The sequence below is a fragment of the Aquarana catesbeiana genome, linkage group LG01 (genome assembly GCF_042186555.1).
Source record: "Aquarana catesbeiana isolate 2022-GZ linkage group LG01, ASM4218655v1, whole genome shotgun sequence".
NCBI classification, from domain to species: Eukaryota; Metazoa; Chordata; class Amphibia; order Anura; family Ranidae; genus Aquarana; species Aquarana catesbeiana.
This window is the reverse complement of record NC_133324.1, coordinates 48,182,344-48,201,465: the sequence shown is the minus strand read 5'-3', so window position 1 is coordinate 48,201,465 and position 19,122 is coordinate 48,182,344. Positions and strand designations below refer to the sequence as shown.

The 19,122-nt window shown below is 46.0% G+C and overlaps 1 protein-coding gene across 1 annotated transcript in view; it reads right to left on the bottom strand.

The window, feature by feature from the left end:
* Positions 1 to 19,122, bottom strand: part of NOL6 (nucleolar protein 6) — a 109,912-nt gene that overhangs the window by 22,261 nt on the left and 68,529 nt on the right. Inside the window, exons 21-23 of the mRNA XM_073618408.1 lie at positions 16,737 to 16,834; positions 11,540 to 11,664; positions 3,422 to 3,511 (exon numbers count right to left, since the gene is read on the bottom strand). Coding sequence (XP_073474509.1) covers positions 3,422 to 3,511; positions 11,540 to 11,664; positions 16,737 to 16,834 — 313 coding nt within the window. The remainder of the gene's footprint in view (positions 1 to 3,421; positions 3,512 to 11,539; positions 11,665 to 16,736; positions 16,835 to 19,122) is intronic.

Genomic DNA, 19,122 nt, shown 5'->3' with positions numbered 1-19,122 from the left:
TCTTTTAGCTGGCGGAGGAATAAAGGGGATTATAGTGCGTCACTTGAGTCTGCTCACGTCACAGCTAAGATGGTGACACCCAGCAGCACCCTCCGTGTATTTGGATGTGTACATAAAGGGAGGCTTTTACAGGGAAACAACATGCATCAAATACATGAAGAGCACACGTCATCTCATGGGAAGAGTGACATTAAAATAAAATGGTCTGGCAACAGGCTCTCTTTATTGGTGTAATTATGAAGCTGCATCAGTTTGTGCCTTATATATCTGCCTGGAGTTCCGCTTTAAACCATTCGGTATTAAAACATGCAAATGTGACATTAGATAATCATATTATAAAATATAAACTTCCCATGCAATCCTTGCCTTGCCGCTTCCCAGTACTAGAAGCCTCCCAGCTATAACATATCAGCCTGTACTATATAATCCACCGAGCAGCAATTATAGAACTTCTCCTCCCTGATCATTGGGCAATCAGAAGCGAAGATGCCACAGGCAAGTTATTACCTTAAAGGACCTGTCTGAACCATAAAAAGGTGAAAAACATTTAAGGACTTATGCAGGCGTTAGAAAAAAAACGAGCTGTAAAGTCACTACCGACGCCAGGAAAAGGCGGCTGTAAAAAAACAAACGTGCTTTTAGTAGCTTTTTGCATTGGCGTTAATGTGCCTTTAGCAGCGTTTCTCTGCCGCTATTCAAAATCAATGGTTCCTTATGGGAGAAGTCGCACCAGAAGTCAGATCATGATGATCCAACTTGCGGCATGGCTTGTGTGCTGAGGATCTTGAAGGGGAGCACCTCCCCCAAATGAGTATAATAAAAAAAATGGCATGGGGTTACCCCCCCCCCCCCAAGACGATACCAGACCCTTTGGTCTGGTATGGATTTTAAGGGGAACCCCCATGCCAAAAGAAAAATGGCGAGGGGTTCCCCCAAACCCCCCCCGAGATCTATACCAGACCCTTATCAGAGCATGCAGCCTGGCAGGTCAGGAAAAAAGGGGATGACAAGCAAGCCGCCCCCCTCCCCCCCCCCCGGACCATACCACATGCCCTCAACATGGGGGGGGGTGGGTGCTTTGGGTGGCCTGCATCCCCCCCCACCCCAAAGGACCTTGTCCCTATGTTGATGGGATGGGGACAGGGGCCTCTTCCCGACAACCCTGGCCGGTGGATGTCGGGGTCTGCGGGTGGGGGCTTATCGGAATCTGGAAGCTCCCTTTAACAAGGGCCCCCCCCCACTCTATGTGAATGAGTATGGGGTACATTGTACCCCTACCCATTCACCCCAAAAAAAAAAAAAAAAAAGGTGTCAAGAATGAAAACACTACACAGGTTTTTAAAGTAATTTATTAAGGCAGCTCCAGCGTCTCTTCCGATTTCTTCTCCCTCCTGCGAGGTCTTCATCCTCCAGTTCTTCTCCATCCTCCGCTGATGTCTTCTTCCCCTCTGCGGTTCTTATCTCTGCGCGGTCTTCTGCCTCTGCCAGGTTTCCACTCTCCTCTGTCTTCTCCCTCTGTTCTTCCTCCGATGTTGTCTGGAAGTGCTCTCCCATTGTAATGCTAGGGCCGCCGTGTGCTATTACTTATATAGGCATGGGAAGTGGCCACCTGGTGACGTCATCCGGAGGCCCCAACCCCTTGTGACATCACCGCCTGGTGCATGATGGGGCGGCGACGTCACAAGCGGGTGGGGCCTCCGGTTGGCCCCATGCCTATATAAGTAATAGCACACGGTGCCCCTATCATTACACCGCTCGCTCGTCCCCACCTTCCTGATCTGCATGCTTGGATAAGGGTCTTGTTTGGATCTTGGGGGGGGGACCCCAAGCCATTTTTTTTTTTTGGTGTGGGGGTTCCCCTAAATTCCATACCAAACCAAAGGGTCTGGTATTGTTTTGGGGGGAAACCCCACGCCAGTTTCTTTTTCTCATTTTGGCGAGGGGTTTCCCTTCAAGATCCTCAGTACAGAAGCCGCACCATAAGTCGGATCATCATGATCTGACTTGTGGTGCGACTTCTATTCAAATAAATGGGCTCCCATAGGGAACCATTGATTTTGAATAGAGGCATGAGAAGGCATTACTACAACCCGTGGTTGTAGGAAAGAAATTTGCTTCTGCGTATGGCCTAAGAGCGCACGCAAGTCCAGCGCGCATATGTAAATGGTGATCGCACCACACGTGAGGTATCGCCGCAAATGTCAGAGCGAGAGCAATAATTCTAGCACATGACCTCCTATGTAACTCTAACCTGGTAACCTGTAAAGGCTTTTAAAGCATCGCTTATGGAGATTTTTAAGTAGCATAGTTTGTCGCCATTCCACGGGCATACGCGATTTTAAAGCATAATGGGTATCTATTTACATGGTGTATCATCAAATTATTTTTTTACCAACAAAAATTGGGTATTACATTGTGTTCTTGTGATTTATTTAGCAAAAAATAAAAAAACCCAGTGGTGAATAAATATCACTAAAAAAAAGAAAGCTCCGTTTGAAAAAAATGATATAAAACTTAATTTGGGTACAACGTTGCATGGCCGCGCAATTGCCAGTTAAAGTAGAGCAGTGATGAATAGCAAAAAATGCCCGGTTCATGAAGGGGGTAAAACCTTCCGGAGGTAAAGTAGTTAAAATTCATTGAGAGTGTATTTTTTCCAAAATAAATTGCAGTTGAAAAACCTCTGCGCAAATATCGTGCGACATAAAAAATTGCAACCACCAAAATATTTTTCTCCAGGGCCTTTGCTTTCAGAAAATATATGTTTGCGGGTTCTAAGTATTTATCTAGCAAAACCAAAAAAAAAAAAAAAATACAATTATTATATATATATATATATATATATATATATATATATTTTTTTTTTTTTTTTGACATATGAGAGAAGTGTCAGAATTGGCTTGGGGCAGCTAGGGGTCAACTTCCCATGCTCTCTGATCACTTTTATTAGTTTGTTACATTGTTTCCAGTTCTGACTACAGAACACCTCCCTCTAGGTCATGGATCTCCAAACTACAACCCTCCAGCTGTTTCGGGGACTACACATCCCATGAGGCATTGTAAAACTCTGACATTCACAGACATGACTAGGCATGATGGGAATTGTAGTTCCTGAACAACTGGAGGGCCGTAGTTTGGAGACCCCTGCTCTAGGTTATGGAAAAGGGGGGAGGGGTAGGTGTTTGTAGTCCTTTCAACAACACTGCTCCTCCATAGATACAGTAGGGTTAAGTGAGCTGTCACTCTAGTGTGTTACTGGTAGAACCACCAGGTGAAAATAAAGTAAAAAAAAAAAAAAGACTAAAAAAAAAGGTGAACACATCTAAGGACTGGGCTGCAATTTATTACAGGTGTTGTTGGGCTTGGATATGCTTCAAAACAGTGTAACAAGGAATAAAAACAACTGACCACAGTGGCTCACCTTAATATCGGTCTTCTGAGCCGGTTTACTCAGCTGCTCCTCCAGCAAATGTAGAGACTCCGAAGCCAGGACTATTAATCGCTGTAGGATCTGAAAAGGATCAGATGCCCATTATACACCATTCTGCTATCCAACTATTCCCACACAGCATCAGAAAGAATACACACATGGCTATGGAGTTCTTACAGTACATGTGACAACTACAACCTGTTATTCAGGTCACAACTAAGGCTATTCACAGCCTAGTGGTAGAATATCCTGGATTTTATGAGGCTTTGTTACCTTATTGGGCACTGCAGCCACAAGCTATTATTCCTGGATACCAGTGATAGAAAATATAACTAAATGCACTATATTACCAAAAGTATTGGGAACACCTGACTTTACATGCATATGAATGTTAATGGCGTCTTAGTCCGTAGGGTTCAACATTGCGTTGGCCCCTCCTTTGCAGCCAAAACAGCTTTAACTCTTCTGGGAAGGCCGTCCACAAGGTTTAGGAGTGTGTCTATGGGAATGGTTTCACCATTCTTCCAGAAGAGCATTTGTGAGGTCAGCTGTGGACAAGAAGGCCTGGCTCACAGTCTCCACTCAAATTCATCCCAAAGGTGTTCTATCGGGTTGAGGTCAGGGCCTCTGTGCAGTTAAGTCAAGTTCCTCCACCCCAAACTCTCTCTTCCATGTCTTTATGGACCTTGCTTTGTGCACTCGTGGGCAGTCATGTTGGAACAGGAAGGGGTCATCCCCAAACTGTTCCCACAAAGTTGGGAGCATGAAATTGTCCAAAATGTCTTGGTAGGCTGATGCATTAAGAGTTCCCTTCACCGGAACTAAGGGGCCAACACAACCCCTGAAAAACAACCCCAAGCAGAAACATCTGGGTCCAGTGCAATACCCGTATATTTTCTTACCAGTTGGAGGATAGCTATCACCCCATAACAGGATTTTAAAGGTTGGCTCCAGTCAGCTGTTAAGAAATTTTGAAATTTTTAGTTTACCTCTAAAATCCTTTTCTTGGAGAACATCACAGGCTTTTTTTTTCTGCCATGCAGCAAGGCTGCTTCACCAAGGTTAATCTTATTGAGATTGAATTTATGTGAGGGATGTACTGAAAGTAGGGGTGCAACGGATCAAAAAACTCACGGTTCGGATCGTTCCTCGGATCAGGAGTCACGGTTCGGATCATTTTCGGATCAACAAAAAAAAAATCTCACACCACTGTAAATATCCACAATCTCCCTATTGGCAGGGTGTGGCAGAGTATTGGCAGGGTATTTGCGGGTATATTGGCAGACTATTGGCAGGGTATTGGCAGACTATTGGCAGGGTATTGGCAGACTATTGGCAGGGTAAGGCAGAGTATTGGCAGGGTATGGCAGAGTATTGGCAGGGTATGGCAGAGTATTGCAGAGTATTGGCAGGGCATGGAAGAGTATTGGCAGGGTATTGCAGCAGGGCATTGTAGAGTATTGGCAGGGTATTGCAGCAGAGCATTGGCAGGGCATTGCAGAGTATTGGCACTGCTGCCATCCAATCTCTCCCCTCCACTGTACAGATCAGTACACAGAGGGGAGAGAGGAACCGGCGTTATGACATGACGCTGGTTTGTTACAAGTGATCGCTCCGTCATTTGACGGAGCGATCACGTGCTAAACGGCCGCCGGGTGTACCAAGAGAGCTAGGCCGAAGCCGCGGCCTTTCCTATGGCCGAGGCCACAGAGCGCTCCGCGGATCGCGGGTGTCCCGTACAGATCAACCTCCGCGGATTGGATCACAGATCGATGACGATGCGTTGCACCCCTAACTAAAAGTAATGCAAAAGTAGGCATAACTTTTTACCAACCTACATAGGTTGTTCAAATTTCACTCTTCCTCTATAGTAACCTTTCTTCTCCTTCATTGCAGATAAATAATGGATCCCATGCAGAAGCAATGTGCAGTCATTGAGTTCTTGATGAAGGATGGGTGCAGGCTCCCCAACATCCATGGAAGGCTACAGAATGTATATGGAGAGGACCATCTGACAACCCTAAATTTATTATATAAAAGAGCTCCCACCATACGCGACAAGATTGTCAAATCTTGGGTCCATCTTTTTAGGGGACTAACGTTTTATACGGTGTAAAGGCTTCTTCCCTTGCAAACGCTGTTTTGCATGCACAAAAACTAAACGTCCAAAACGAAAAGAAATTTAATTTCACATCCACCAATACAGGAAATACCTATGGAGGTGAAAGACTTCATAAGGCTGTAATACAGAAGGGGCAGTCTACACTTTAGAATGTAGTTGTGGACTACAATATATATCAGATGCATGAAAAGACCCCTGAAAGTACGCATCAAAGAACACGTGCAGAATATCCTTAACCACTTCCCACCCGGCCTATAGCAGAATGATGGCCGGGCGGTGGTTTAGTTATCCTGACTGGGCGTCATTTGACGTCCAGCAGGATAACTGTCGTTGCGTGCCAGTGGGGGGCACGCATCGCGGCGATCGGTGGTGCGGCGTGTCAGTCTGACACACCACTAAACTGATCTCGGTAAAGGGCCTCTGACGGAGGCTCTTTACGTTATCAGCCATGTCCAATCATAGCTGATCACGATGTAAACAGGAAGAGCCATTTGTCGGCCTTTCCTCACTCACGTCTGACAGACGCGAGTGAAGGAGAGCAGATCGGCGGCTCTCCTGACAGGGGGGTCTGTGCTGATTGTTTATCAGAGTCTCAGTGTTGCCAGTCTCAGAGTGGCACCCATACATTGTACCCACACCTTATGGTATTGGGGGGGCTGGGGTCAGTGGACTTTCCGTATCCAAGTATAACCCTCCTAGCTTGAACAGGAGCCCTAGCCACTGCGTCTCTAGTGTGAACATCGCGTTGGAAATTGTCTACAATACCCAACAGACATGACTTGGGTTCTAGTGGTATGGATGTCTGAAATACCATATTTATTGTTGGCAATACTCCTGTCCAATAGGCATGTAACTTGGGGCAACGCCAAGTCAAGTGGATCAGGTCCCCATGATCCCTGGAGCACTTATTGCAGATGGGGGTGTCCTAGATGCCCATTTTGTGTATCCTAACCGGGGTATAGTGCGCTCTCAACAATATATATAATTGCATGAGCCTTTGTGTCATGTTAAAGGAACATTGGGGGTATTTGCCTGTAGTGCTTCCTCCCATTGATCCTCCACATAGGGGCCAATATCTCGCTTCCATCTCATGCCCACTTTCAGATGAAAGGACGTGAAAAAAAAAAAATCATTAAGCAGCATTGCATAGCAACGAGAAATAATACCCTTTGATGAGACTGATTCAGCCATCAGTGAAACACTGGCGTTGGGGATTGTTGCCAATCCACTGCCGAGCCCTGGGTCACTATGGCATGCTTGAGCTGGACATAATAGAACAGCATGGATTTCCGCAAGGAGAATTTTACACACAGTGCTCCTCGAAGGGGCACAGAACACCCTCTTTAAAAACATGGTGTAAGTGAGTTATTCCCCACTTGCGCCATCTCGGGCCCTGTTGTAGTTTTGCCAACTAACTTATGCAAGTTAACCCTCCCCCTACTGCACACATATAGCGGTCTTTTTTCTGGGAGAACAGCGCACTCCCAGCACAGAGACCGGGCCCTCACCGAGAGCCCCAGCGGAACTTCAGTCATTTATTTCATCTTTCGCCTTTGTTGTTGTTTTAACTTTGGATAGTGAAACATTTTTCTTTCTGCCAGTAAATACCTTATACAGCCCACTTCCTGTTTCTTGTCTGGTCATTAGCCTAGGCTTATGACATCGTGCACAGCTCATAAGAGGGCCAATGAGAGCTGCAGGGCGCCAGAACTGGAGGTGTGCCTCTGTGTGTCTGTGCAAATCCAGGAAGTGAACAGGCATCAGCTTCAGCTGCCCACAGTTAAAATGGTTGCAGCCAGACTCAGTGGAGGGAGATTTCTGCAGCATATTTGGCAAGTAAAGAATCACAGTATATATAAAATAATATGCAAAGTGGTTGGAAGGAAACTTCAGAATGTTTTTATTACAAATTATGTGAGCAGACTGTAGTTCCTTTTAGCTATCAGGACCTGAGACACCAGATCGCTGTGATAGCCTCTGATTGGCTATCACAGTGATCACCTCTAATTGGCTATCACAGTGATCAGTCACTGTGAACCCGCCCCTGTTTTTACTCTCTCTTCTGAAGAGGAAGATAAGAAATCCCATGCAGATATGCTGCCATTAATGAAAGTGTTTGTTAGAAACGAATAGGGGAAATGCACCTTTTTCTGACAGTGCAGCCGTGCGATATCACATGATTCCCACGTGCCGGCCAGCCTCCCTCTATGGAGAGAAGCAGGAGGGGCAGAGATTACCCTGTGACATCAGCCGACCAGCAGAGGGGAATCTCGGCCCCTCCCACTTCTCTGCAAAGATCGCGGCTGGCCAGCACAGGGGAATCATGTGATCGCACGGCTGCAGTGTCAGAAAAAAGGTATTTCCCCTATTCATTTTTAACAAACGCTTACACTTTCATTAACTACTTGCCGACCAGCCGCAGGTCGACTCCCCCCCCGCGCGAATCGCCGTAGCTGTACGGCGGCCGCTCTAAAGGGGTATAGGGGCACGTGCCCGCCGTGTGACGTAGGAGCCGATGCGCGTGGCCAGCGGCTGCGATCGCTCCTGAGAGAGACAGATCGGGGATCTATTAATGTACAACAGACAGATCTCCGTTCTGTCAGGGGAGGAGAGACAGATCTGCTGTTCCTAGTGATTAGGAACAGCGATCTCTCTCCTCTTCCAGTCAGTCCCCTCCCCCCACAGTTAGATTCACTCCCTAGGACACACTTAACCCCTTGATCGCCCCCCTAGAGTTAACCCCTTCCTTGCCAGTGACATTTAAACAGTAATCGGTGCATTTTTATAGCACTGATCGCTGTATTAATGTCAATGGTCCAAAAAAAGTGGAAAAAGTGTTCAATCTGTCCGTCGCAATCCCGCTAAAAATCGCCGCCATTACTAGTAAGAAAAAAAATAAATAAAAATGCCATAAATATATCCCCTATTTGTAGATGCTATAACTTTTGCGCAAACCAATCAATATACACTTATTGTGGTTTTTTTACCAAAATTATGTGGAAGAATACATATTGGCCTAAACTGATGAAGAAATTTGTTTATTTTTTGGGGATATTTATTATAGCAAAAAAGAAAACAAAATATGTTTTTTTTTTTTTTTTTTTCAAAATTGGCGGTCTTTTTTTGTTTGTTTATGTGCAAAAAATAAAAACTGCAGAAGTGATCAAATACCACCAAAAGAAAGCTCTATTTGTGGGAAAAAAAGGATGTCAATATTGTTTGGGAACAACGTCGCACGACCGCGCAATTGTCAGTTAAAGCGACGCAGTGCCGAATCACATAAAATGGCCTGGTCATTAAGGGGGAAATTCGTCCGGTCTGTAAGTGGTTAATGGCAGCATATCTGCATTTCAGTGACTTTACAGACACTTTAAATGCAAAAATATCGGATTGGAGCAAATTTTTAAAATATTTTTTGAGCGAATGCCACCTCTCCGGTCAGCTAGAAGCAATCATAAATGTAGTCACACCATGCAGTGACCGGCCCGAGCTTGACAGTCTCTACAGGAAGGGCTGGTCTGCCCACAAGCCCTTTTCCCTTTGTTGCTCATCCTGGCAACAGGAGCATTAATTAATGTAAATGTCTACACAGTCAGAAGTGTTTAGTTAACACCTTCGAGTGAAGGGTGAAGACGTGCCAAGACAGAATGCTGCCCCGGGGGCTCAGTCTCTTTGTAGTGCTGGTTGCTTGTTAAGACCATCCTGGCAGAGATCATGGTGCCAAGCACCAACATGCCCAGGTGTTATCTCAGAGGAGCCGCATTCGTGCCCTTTAGTCACAGGGCTTTCAAACTCCTCTCCCCTTAAAGTGGTTGTAAAGGCTAAAGGTTTTCGTTTCTATCTTAAGACATTCTCTGCATCAAGGTAAAAAAACCTTTTAGGTGCTGGCGAGGCTCCCCTGGAAGCAGGAGGAGCCAGGAGCGCTGGCGAGGGACCCCGGGAGGCAGGAGGAGCCAGGAGCGCTGGCAAAAGCCACTTATGGGCATTGATATGTGGCACTAATAGGTGGCACTGGTGGGCGGCACTGATGGGCATTGATGGACAGCAGTGATGGGCAGCACCGATAGCCAGCACGGACTGGCATCACTAATGGGCACTAATTGGTGGCACTTGTGGGCCGTGGTGGGCACTGATTGCTGGCACTGGTGTCGCTATTGTAATCAGGGCACTGATGATCAGTGCCCCGATTACATGTGTAGATGTCTCCTGTGAGGAGATGCCGCTGATCGGCTCTCCTCGTCACACACTCTGTCAGTGTGAGACAAGGCGCGCCGATTACCGGCATCTCCGCGTTTACATGTGACCGGCTGTGATTGGACACAGCTGATCACATGGTTAAAGAGCCGCAGACGCGAGACTGGCCATTCTGACGGCGTCCCAGAACAGGAACCGCAACCGCCCTGCCGTCATTTGACAGTGGGCGGGCAGCAACTAATTAATGTATGTTCAGCTTAAATATATTTTTTACTTAAAAAAATAAATAATTACAGATCTTATCGATATTTGCGCAAATATCATGCAACCTTAAAAACTGCAACTACCATTCTGTTATTCTACAGGTCATCTGCTTTCACAAAATATTGCTTTGGGGTTTTAAGTACAGTTTGATGCAAATAATGTGCATTTTGGTATATGTGTAAAAATATGAAAAATAAATAAATAAATAAAACTATGTGAAAAGGTTCATTCCTGTACCCTTCTGAAAGCAGCTGAGAATTGCATCAACTTGCCAGCATTCCAGCATTAATTTAGTATCTATGTACTCACCTTAGAATCCTTTTCTCCGAGTTCATTAAAGGACACCGCCAGATCTTCAGAATGAATAGGAAACCAGTCTTCCCATCAACATCCTGGAGCTCTGGGTGAGCCATTTCCTTCTATCCCATCAGACGTCTGCCCTTGAGGATTGCCCGACCAGAGTCGAGTTGGACAATGCTACGGCTGTGGCCTACATCAACCACCAAGATGGTACCAAGAACTCAGCTGTGGCTCTGGAGGCGTCTCACATTCTCGACTGGGCAGAACTCTACAATCCAGCTTTACCAGCAGACCACATTCTGGGATTTGATAACTGGCAAGCGGACTATCTCTGTCATCTGAGTCTGGACCAAGGGAAATGGTCTCCAAGCCAGCAAATGTAAAGCGGGATGGAAAACTGGCCCTTGAGACAGAAGATCTGGGAAGGTGGAAGGAAGGTGGAAGGTGCCACGGAGCATAGGCAACCAAATGAACAAGATCCACAAACCGGACCTGGTGCGTCCAGTTCGTAGCCACAAGGATAACTGGAATGCCTTCCCACTCAATCCTATGTAACAATGAGCTCTAGAAGGGTTGAGGCATATATCGGGGAGTATTGGTGTCACAGAGCTACTAGCTCATCCAATGCCTCTACCCAAGGATCCAGTGGCCTGAACACAAATCTGGGAACCTTCCAATTGAGTCTGAACACAAAGAGATCCATGTCCAGTGTGCCCCAGCATTGGCAAGTCTGGAGAAAGACCTCCAGATGTAGAGACCATTTCCTGTGATCCAAATTCTGACAACTGAGATAGTCCGCTTGCCAATTGTCCATTCCTAGAATGTGAACTACTAGATAAGGCTCGGGGCACCCAATCAAGGATCCAAGACACATCCAAAGCCGCAGGTGTCGCCTTGGTGGTTGATGTAGGCCATGGCATTTCCCAACTGGACTCTAATCGGGCAACCCTAGGGAAGAGAAGTCCAATGGGACAGAGGGAGACGAATCGCCCTGAGCTTAAGGATGTTGATGGGAAGATTGGTTTCCTATCGGTCATGAAGATCTGGCTGCGTCCTTCAATGAATGGAAGAGAAATACCAGTTCCTTGGCTGAACCCTACCTTTCAAATAACTAACCTAAAACAGGCAAGCAGATTGTGAGTTTTGACTTCCATTTTCATTCCATGCTCTGCAGGCTTGCTTTCTCGTACCCTCAGTACAAATGACACAGGAGAGGGGGGTCCACTTACCTGAGCGCTCGGCTGTTTCTTGGTCCACACTGATGCTTTCTTATCCTTTGGTGTCGCAATGAACATGACCGGTAACTGGGCACGAGCCGATGAAAAGCCATCCTGAATCTCCTTAATCTCATCATCTACCAGAAGAAAAAAAAAAAAAAAAAAAAGGATATTAAAATATAAATTGCTTTTTGGTTTATATGGAGTGGAAAGAGCAAAGAAAAAAAAAAAATCAGGATTCCATTTCTGTGCACGAAGGAGAAAAACTCCTTTAACCCCAACCGCCTCCTGGCCCTTTAAGAGTTCTAAAAGCCGGGAGGTGGGCATCCGGGTCAAGTGACCTCTGATTGGCTGTCACATGATCGGAAAGCACCCAATCGCAAATATGTGCTGGGAGCGTGCAGGGAGCACACCTTTTAACAGTATCTCACACAAGTGAGTACACCCCTCACATTTCTGTAAATATTTTATTCTATCTTTTAATGCGACAACACTGAAGAAATGACACTTTGCTACATTGTAAAGTAGTGAGTGTACAGCTTGTATAACAGTGTAAATTTGCTGTCCCCTCAAATTAACTCAACACACAGCCATTAATGTCTAAACCGCTGGCAACAAAAGTCAGTACACCCCTAAGTGAAAATGTCCAAATTGGGCCCAATTAGCCATTTTCCCTCCCCGATGTCATGTGACTCGTTAGTGTTACAACGTCTCAGGTGTGAATGGGCAGCAGGTGTGTTAAATTTGGTGTTATCGCTCTCACTCTCTCATACTGGTCACTGGAAGTTCAACATGGCACCTCATGGCAAAGAACTCTCTGAGGATCTGAAAAAAATAAATTGTTGCTCTACATAAAGATGGCCTAGGATATAAGAAGATTGCCAAGACCCTGAAACTGAGCTGCAGCACGGTGGCCAAGACCATACAGCAGCTTAACAGGACAGGTTCCACTCAGAACAGGCCTCGCCATGGTCAACCAAAGAAGTTGAGTGCACGTGCTCAGTGTCATATCCAGAGGTTGTCTTTGGGAAATAGACGTATGAGTGCTGCCAGCATAGCTGCAGAGGTTGAAGGGGTGGGGGGGTCAGCCTGTCAGTGCTCAGACCATACGCCGCACACTGCATCAAATTGGTCTGCATGGCTGTCATCCCAGAAGGAAGCCTCTTCTAAAGATGATAAACAAGAAAGCCCGTAAAAAGTTTGCTAAAGACAAGCAGACTAAGGACATGGATTATTGGAACCATGTCCTGTGGTCTGATGAGACCAAGATAAACGTATTTGGTTCAGATGGTGTCAAGCGCGTGTGACAGCAACCAGGTGAGGAGTACAAAGACAAGTGTGTCTTGCCTACAGTCAAGCATGGTGGTGAGAGTGTCATGGTCTGGGGCTGCATGAGTGCTGCCGGCACTGGGGAGCTATAGTTCATTGAGGGAACCATGAATGCCAACATGTACTGTGACATACTGAAGCAGAGCATGATCTCCTCCCTTCGGAGACTGGGCTGCAGGGCAGTATTCTAACATAACAACCCCAAACACACCTCCAAGACAATTACTGCCTTGCTAAAAAAGCTGAGGGTAAAGGTGATGGACTGGCCAAGCATGTCTCCAGACCTAAACCCTATTGAGCATCTGTGGGACATCCTCAAACGGAAGGTGGAGGAGCACAAGATCTCTAACATCCACCAGCTCTGTGATGTCATCATGGAGGAGTGGAAGAGGACTTCAGTGACAACCTGTGAAGCTCTGGTGAACTCCATGCCCAAGAGGGTTAAGGCAGTGCTGGAAAATAATGGTGGCCACACAAAATATTGACACTTTGGGCCCAATTTGGACATTTTCACTTAGGGGTGTACTGACTTTTGTTGCCAGTGGTTTAGACATTAATGGCTGAGTGTTGAGTTATTTTGAGGGGACAGCAAATTTACACTGTTATACAAGCTGTATACTCACTACTTTACATTGTAGCAAAGTGTCATTTCTTCAGTGTTGTCACATGAAAAGATAGAATAAAATATTTACAAAAATGTGAGGGGTGTACTCACTTCTGTGAGATACTGTGTGTGTATGGCTGGTGCCAAGAAGTTAATGCATAGAATGCATTAAGGTAAAAAAAAAAACATTCTGCCTTTAGAACCACACACACACACACACACACACACACACACACATAATATATATATATATATATATATATATATATATATATATATATATATATATATATATATATATATATATATATATACACACACACACATAATATATATACATATATATATATATATATATATATATATATATATATATATATATATTACACATTTTTATTTAATACAATATAAAAAAAAATGCTGAATGTATAGTGTAGCAGCAGCAGGACACATTGATAAGTTATAAATATAACACAGCTGAATTATTCCCTTATCTGTATAAGAAACATGTCTGAGAGAGTGAAATTTGAAGGTAAACGAAGTACGCAGGTCTGCTTATCTGGGAGGGGTTCCTGCAGCGTCACTGACCTGAGCCTGCTGATAGGGGAAAGCAAACTAGGACACGGAGGAAGTCACCAGTAAATGTTTTTTTTTTTTCATTTTCATAAATTTTCATTTTTTATTTTTTTTTATTTTGAATGGTACACCAAGTAGAGTGGCGAGCAACACATCGCACGTGCATTTCCCCAATGCACTAGTACAGCAGCGAGCAACACATTGCACGTGCATTACCCCAATGAACAGTGGCGAGCAATGCGTTACGCATTGGAAAAGTGGTGCATATCCATTTTGTTGCTGCGTAGGTGCGTGTTGGTGGCCTTAACCCACTTCTTGTAAACTCAATGCAGAGCTTGGCTCACAGAATGCAAGGAGTTTTGTGAATGGGCAAGGGGAGAGGAGGGGTGAATGAATGACACTACGGCTTCTGTGTACGACAGCAACAGTGAGCTGGAAGTAATGCGATAGCATGGATGAAATTGTAAACAAACGGCCTACACTTTATGCGAGTTATGATTTTAAAGAATATTCTGCCTTTTGCTAAAAAAAATAAATAAAATAAATAAATAAAAATGTACCCATATTGAAAAATGCGCACCTAATATTTCCTTGCATTCGAGCCTGCGAAGCACTGCCACCGCAATCAGTGAATGCAGCACAATGCTCTGGCACCTGGAGGAGGTCCGCACCTCTGAGCTGGAGGAGGCATCAATAGACTACAGGTGTGGCTGCATATTTTGTATTGAGTGCAATTTTAACCACTTGCCTACCAGGCACTTTCACCCCCTTCCTGCCCAGGCCAATTTTCAGCTTTCAGCGCCGTCACATTTTAAATGACAATTGCGCGGTCATGCAACACTGTACACAAACTAAATTTTTATCATTTTTTTTTTTCACACAAGTAGAGCTTTCTTTTGGTGGTATTTGATCACCACTGGGGGTTTTTTTTATTATTGGCTAAATAAAAAAAAAAATTTAGAAAAAAAAAAGTTTCTTTGTTTCGGTTAAAACATTTTGTAAATAAGCAAGTTTTCTCCTTCACCGATGGGCACTTATAAGGCCGCACTAATGAGGTGGCACTGATGAGGCACCAATATGCCGCACTGATAGGCGACACTGATAGGCAGCACTGATGAGGAGACACTAGCAGGCATTACTGATGGCCACTGATTGGCACCGCCAATGGGCACTAATTGGCAACCCTGGTGGTCCTGGGTGGGCTTCCTCGAGGGGGGCTGGGATGATAACCAGCGCAGACCCCTCCTGTCAGGAGAGTAGCCGATCGTCTGTCAGCGCGAGTGGAGGAAAAGCAGATACATGGCTCTTCCCGTTTACGCTGCGATCAGCTGTGATTGGACACAGCTGATCACATGGTAAAGAGCCGACGTCTTAGGCTCTTTACCAGGATCTGAGATGTGGTGCGTCAGACTAACACACCACACCAACGATCGTCATACTTACCTCCACTGTACAGCTTGTTTTGCACAGAGTGGCACGGAACCTCGTCTTCTGGGGTCCCCCGGCGGCTCCTCCTCGCATCAGATGACCCCCTAGGAGAAGCACTCTTCCAGGGGGATACCTTGCCGGCACGCTCCCGAGTCCGGCATTTGCGTTCATAGACACGAATGCCTGACTCAGCCCCTCCCTTCGTTTTACTGGATTTGATTGACAGCAGCGGGAGCCAATGGCTGCGCTGCTATCAATCGATCCAATCGAAAGCCTGGGACCCCGTGGAGAGGGGCGGGGGTAAAGCGCCGCTATTGTTAGCGCTGCTTTGCCGGCGGTATAGCCGCGCTGTCCCATTGATTTCAATAGGCAGGAGCGGTGTATACACTGCTCTGAAGATGCAGCTAGCAGGACTTTTTTTCCCGTCCTGCCAGCGCACCGCTCCAGTGTGAAAGCCCTCGGAGATTTCACACTGGAGAGACGGCAGCTGCTGTTTTGGGTCGGTTTGCATGCGCTATTTTTAGCACAACAGCGCCTGCAAACCGCCCCAGTGTGAAAGGGGCCTAATGCGTAGGATGCATTAAGGTGAAAAAACACGAGGGTTTACAACCATTTAAGAGAGTATCTCTACTTTTGTTGAAAAAAAAAAAAAAACACTCCCCTATGTACATTGCAGGGATTTTACCAAATTTTGTTGAGTCTTACTTTTTGTTATTACTTGTCTGTGTCCATGTGCAAAATTAACGTGAATAGGAGTGCTTTTATAATTATCAATCAGCTGCTGCACCTGCAGGGCACTGATGAGGAAAGTGGCAGGGTTAGCATCCCTTTAGATCTGATTTTCCCTTTGGAAGTATCTCACCAAAAATGTTTTGTTGCAGGGGATGCTCAAAATCTGATTTGTATCTTGACAGACTTCTAAGAAAATCAGTGAGCCAATCACACAAGCAGGAAATGACAATTCTGGTGGGGGGGGGGGGGGGGTTGGGGGTGTACAGAACACCTCCAGGTGGCCATATTGCATTTTACAGAAAATTGCAGCGGCTGCAATTTGAAAAGGAAAAGGTCATTTTTAATAACATTCGATTACAATAAGACTTGTGTCGCAATTGTATATGCTATAATATTTTTTATTTGCAACCCCCCCCCCCCCCGCAAAGGTGGAGTTACCCTTTAATACCAAAAAAAATTCAGCTGCTGCACACAAAAGTGACCTTGTTGAGCTATGCCATGCGGGATTAGAGACGCGGAAAGTTAACTGGATACACTTACCTGTCAGGTCACCGTTCAGATTCACAATCAGCGGACTGTTCTTCCAATCAAACGTCGCCAAGAGGTTGAGGAAGCGCAGGAAGCCCACTTGGGGGGAGCTGAAAGAAGAACACTGTCAGTCCTGGACGGATACACAGAGATCATCAATTTCTCAGCGTCAGTGTGGCAGAGCAGCCGCCATTTTTTATTAAGTTCCAAGAATTTTCTGCTTGTGCACTTTTGCATGCGCTGACGCATGTTAACATCGGTGTGCATACAACAGTTTACTGCAGTTATAAAGAAGTCTCTCCTACAAAGCAGTTTGACCACAAAACATGTGGGCTTTGCTGGGGAAGGGGGGTGAACATTTTGCCTGGAGATGGGGCTATAAGAAAATACATGAAACTTATTTAGGTGTGCGAATCGGTCAGAAGCGTAGTCACATTACCTGACAGATGCGGACTTTGCATCATTTTGCCTGGACATCTAAGGCATCAACGGCCTCCTGGTATAAAAGAGTTAACGTGTATGTCGAAGCAAATCTTTTTTTTTCTCAAGGTTTTGGATAGAGTGGGGAAAGGTTGGAACCCGCCTGTTTTTTACTGCTAATCCCTCCCCACTCTGTCCAAAAGTAGAAGCGAAAAAAACAGTGGGGGGGGGGGGGATGTTAAGGGGGCGGAGGAAAGAGATTGGGGGGGTACAGGACATTACTGTGGGAGGAAGAGGGCAGAGGACACAGTATTGGGGGGTGTACAGGACATTACTGTGGGAGGAAGAGGGCAGAGGACACAGTATTGGGGGGTGTACAGGACACTACTGTGGGGGGAAGGGGGCAGAGGACACAACATTGGGGGTTACAGGGCACTACTGTGGGAGGAAGGGGGCAGAGGACACAGTATTGGGGGGTGTACAGGACACTACTGTGGGAGGAAGGGGGCAGAGGACACCGCATTGGGGGGTACAGGACACTACTGTGGGAGGAAGGGGGCAAAGGATACAACATTGGGGGGTACAGGACACTACTGTGGGAGGAAGGGGGCAAAGGATACAACATTGGGGGGTACAGGACACTACTGTGAGGAAAGGGGGCAGAGGACACCGCATTGGGGGGTACAGGACACTACTGTGGGAGGAAGGGGGCAAAGGATACAACATTGGGGGGTTACAGGACACTACTGTGGGAGGAAGGGGGCAAAGGATACAACATTGGGGGGTTACAGGACACTAATGTGGGAGGAAGGGGGCAGAGGACAACATTGCTGGGCTGTGGAGGGGGTGGCAGTGGATGGCTCAGTCTCCCAGCGGCTCACTGAGGATGGGCCAGCTGCCGGTCGGTCCAGGTTTCTGGGTAGATCCAGACTGTAAAGTCGATCCAGTGGCTGGACCGGCTGAGTGACGTCAGCCAACAGCGGACTTAAGAATGACAAAGAACAGCGCCTTCTAGCGCCTTGGTTCCAGCCAATGCAAGTATGTTAAAAAAAAAATTACTAAACAGTGTTTTAAGACTTTAAAATCATCACAATGGAAAATGTTCCCATACTGAGACGTGGAAAGCTGTTTTTCTTCGACATCAGCAGCTGAAGAGCCAAAAGCAGAGTATGTGCCGCTATAGGGAGTCGGCATTAAAGTGGTTGTAAACCCACTTTTTGGACTTCTACCTATAGGAAAGCCTAGAATAAGGCTTACCTATAGGTAGTAGAAATATCTCCTAAACGTGCCCCGTTCAGGAGATATTTCACTTGTAGTCCGCCGGAAATTCCAACAGGGCATGCGTGGGACAGAAACTAAACTAAGTGCCATTTCTTCCCTAGCCTATGCCGTTAATCGCGACTCCCGTGTGCATGCGCGGGAGTGACATCACGCGGCTCTGGCAAATCACAGAGCCGGAGTCCGCGGAAGAGGGCCAGCCATTGGCTCCAGCTGCTGTCAATCAAATCCGGCGTTGGGGGGGGGGGGGGGGCGAGTCCTGCATTCTGTGTGAATGGACACAGATTCGAGACTCTGGAGCGCGCCCTGCACGGGTGTCCACCAAGGAGAGCGCTTCCCCAACGTGGACACTCGATGCGGGGAGGAGCCACCAGGGGACCCCAGAAGAGGAGGTTCAGGGCCACCCTGTGCAAAACAAACTGCACAGTGGAGGCAAGTACAACATGTTAGTGATTTTTTTTTTTTTTTTTAAACGAGGGTTTACAACCCCTTTAAAGCGGAGTTCTGGCGAAAAAATTATAATATTTTTTTTTTTTAATTGACCCTATCATTATTACTAATTAAATACAAAACTATTATACAATGTTTGTTATGTATTTAGCAAAAATATAAATATCTTACTGATTTTTTTCTGGCTCTTGTTGTGGTCCCTTGCCATCATGATTGTGGGCATGTGAAGCCCAATCGATATCTCTTCCTG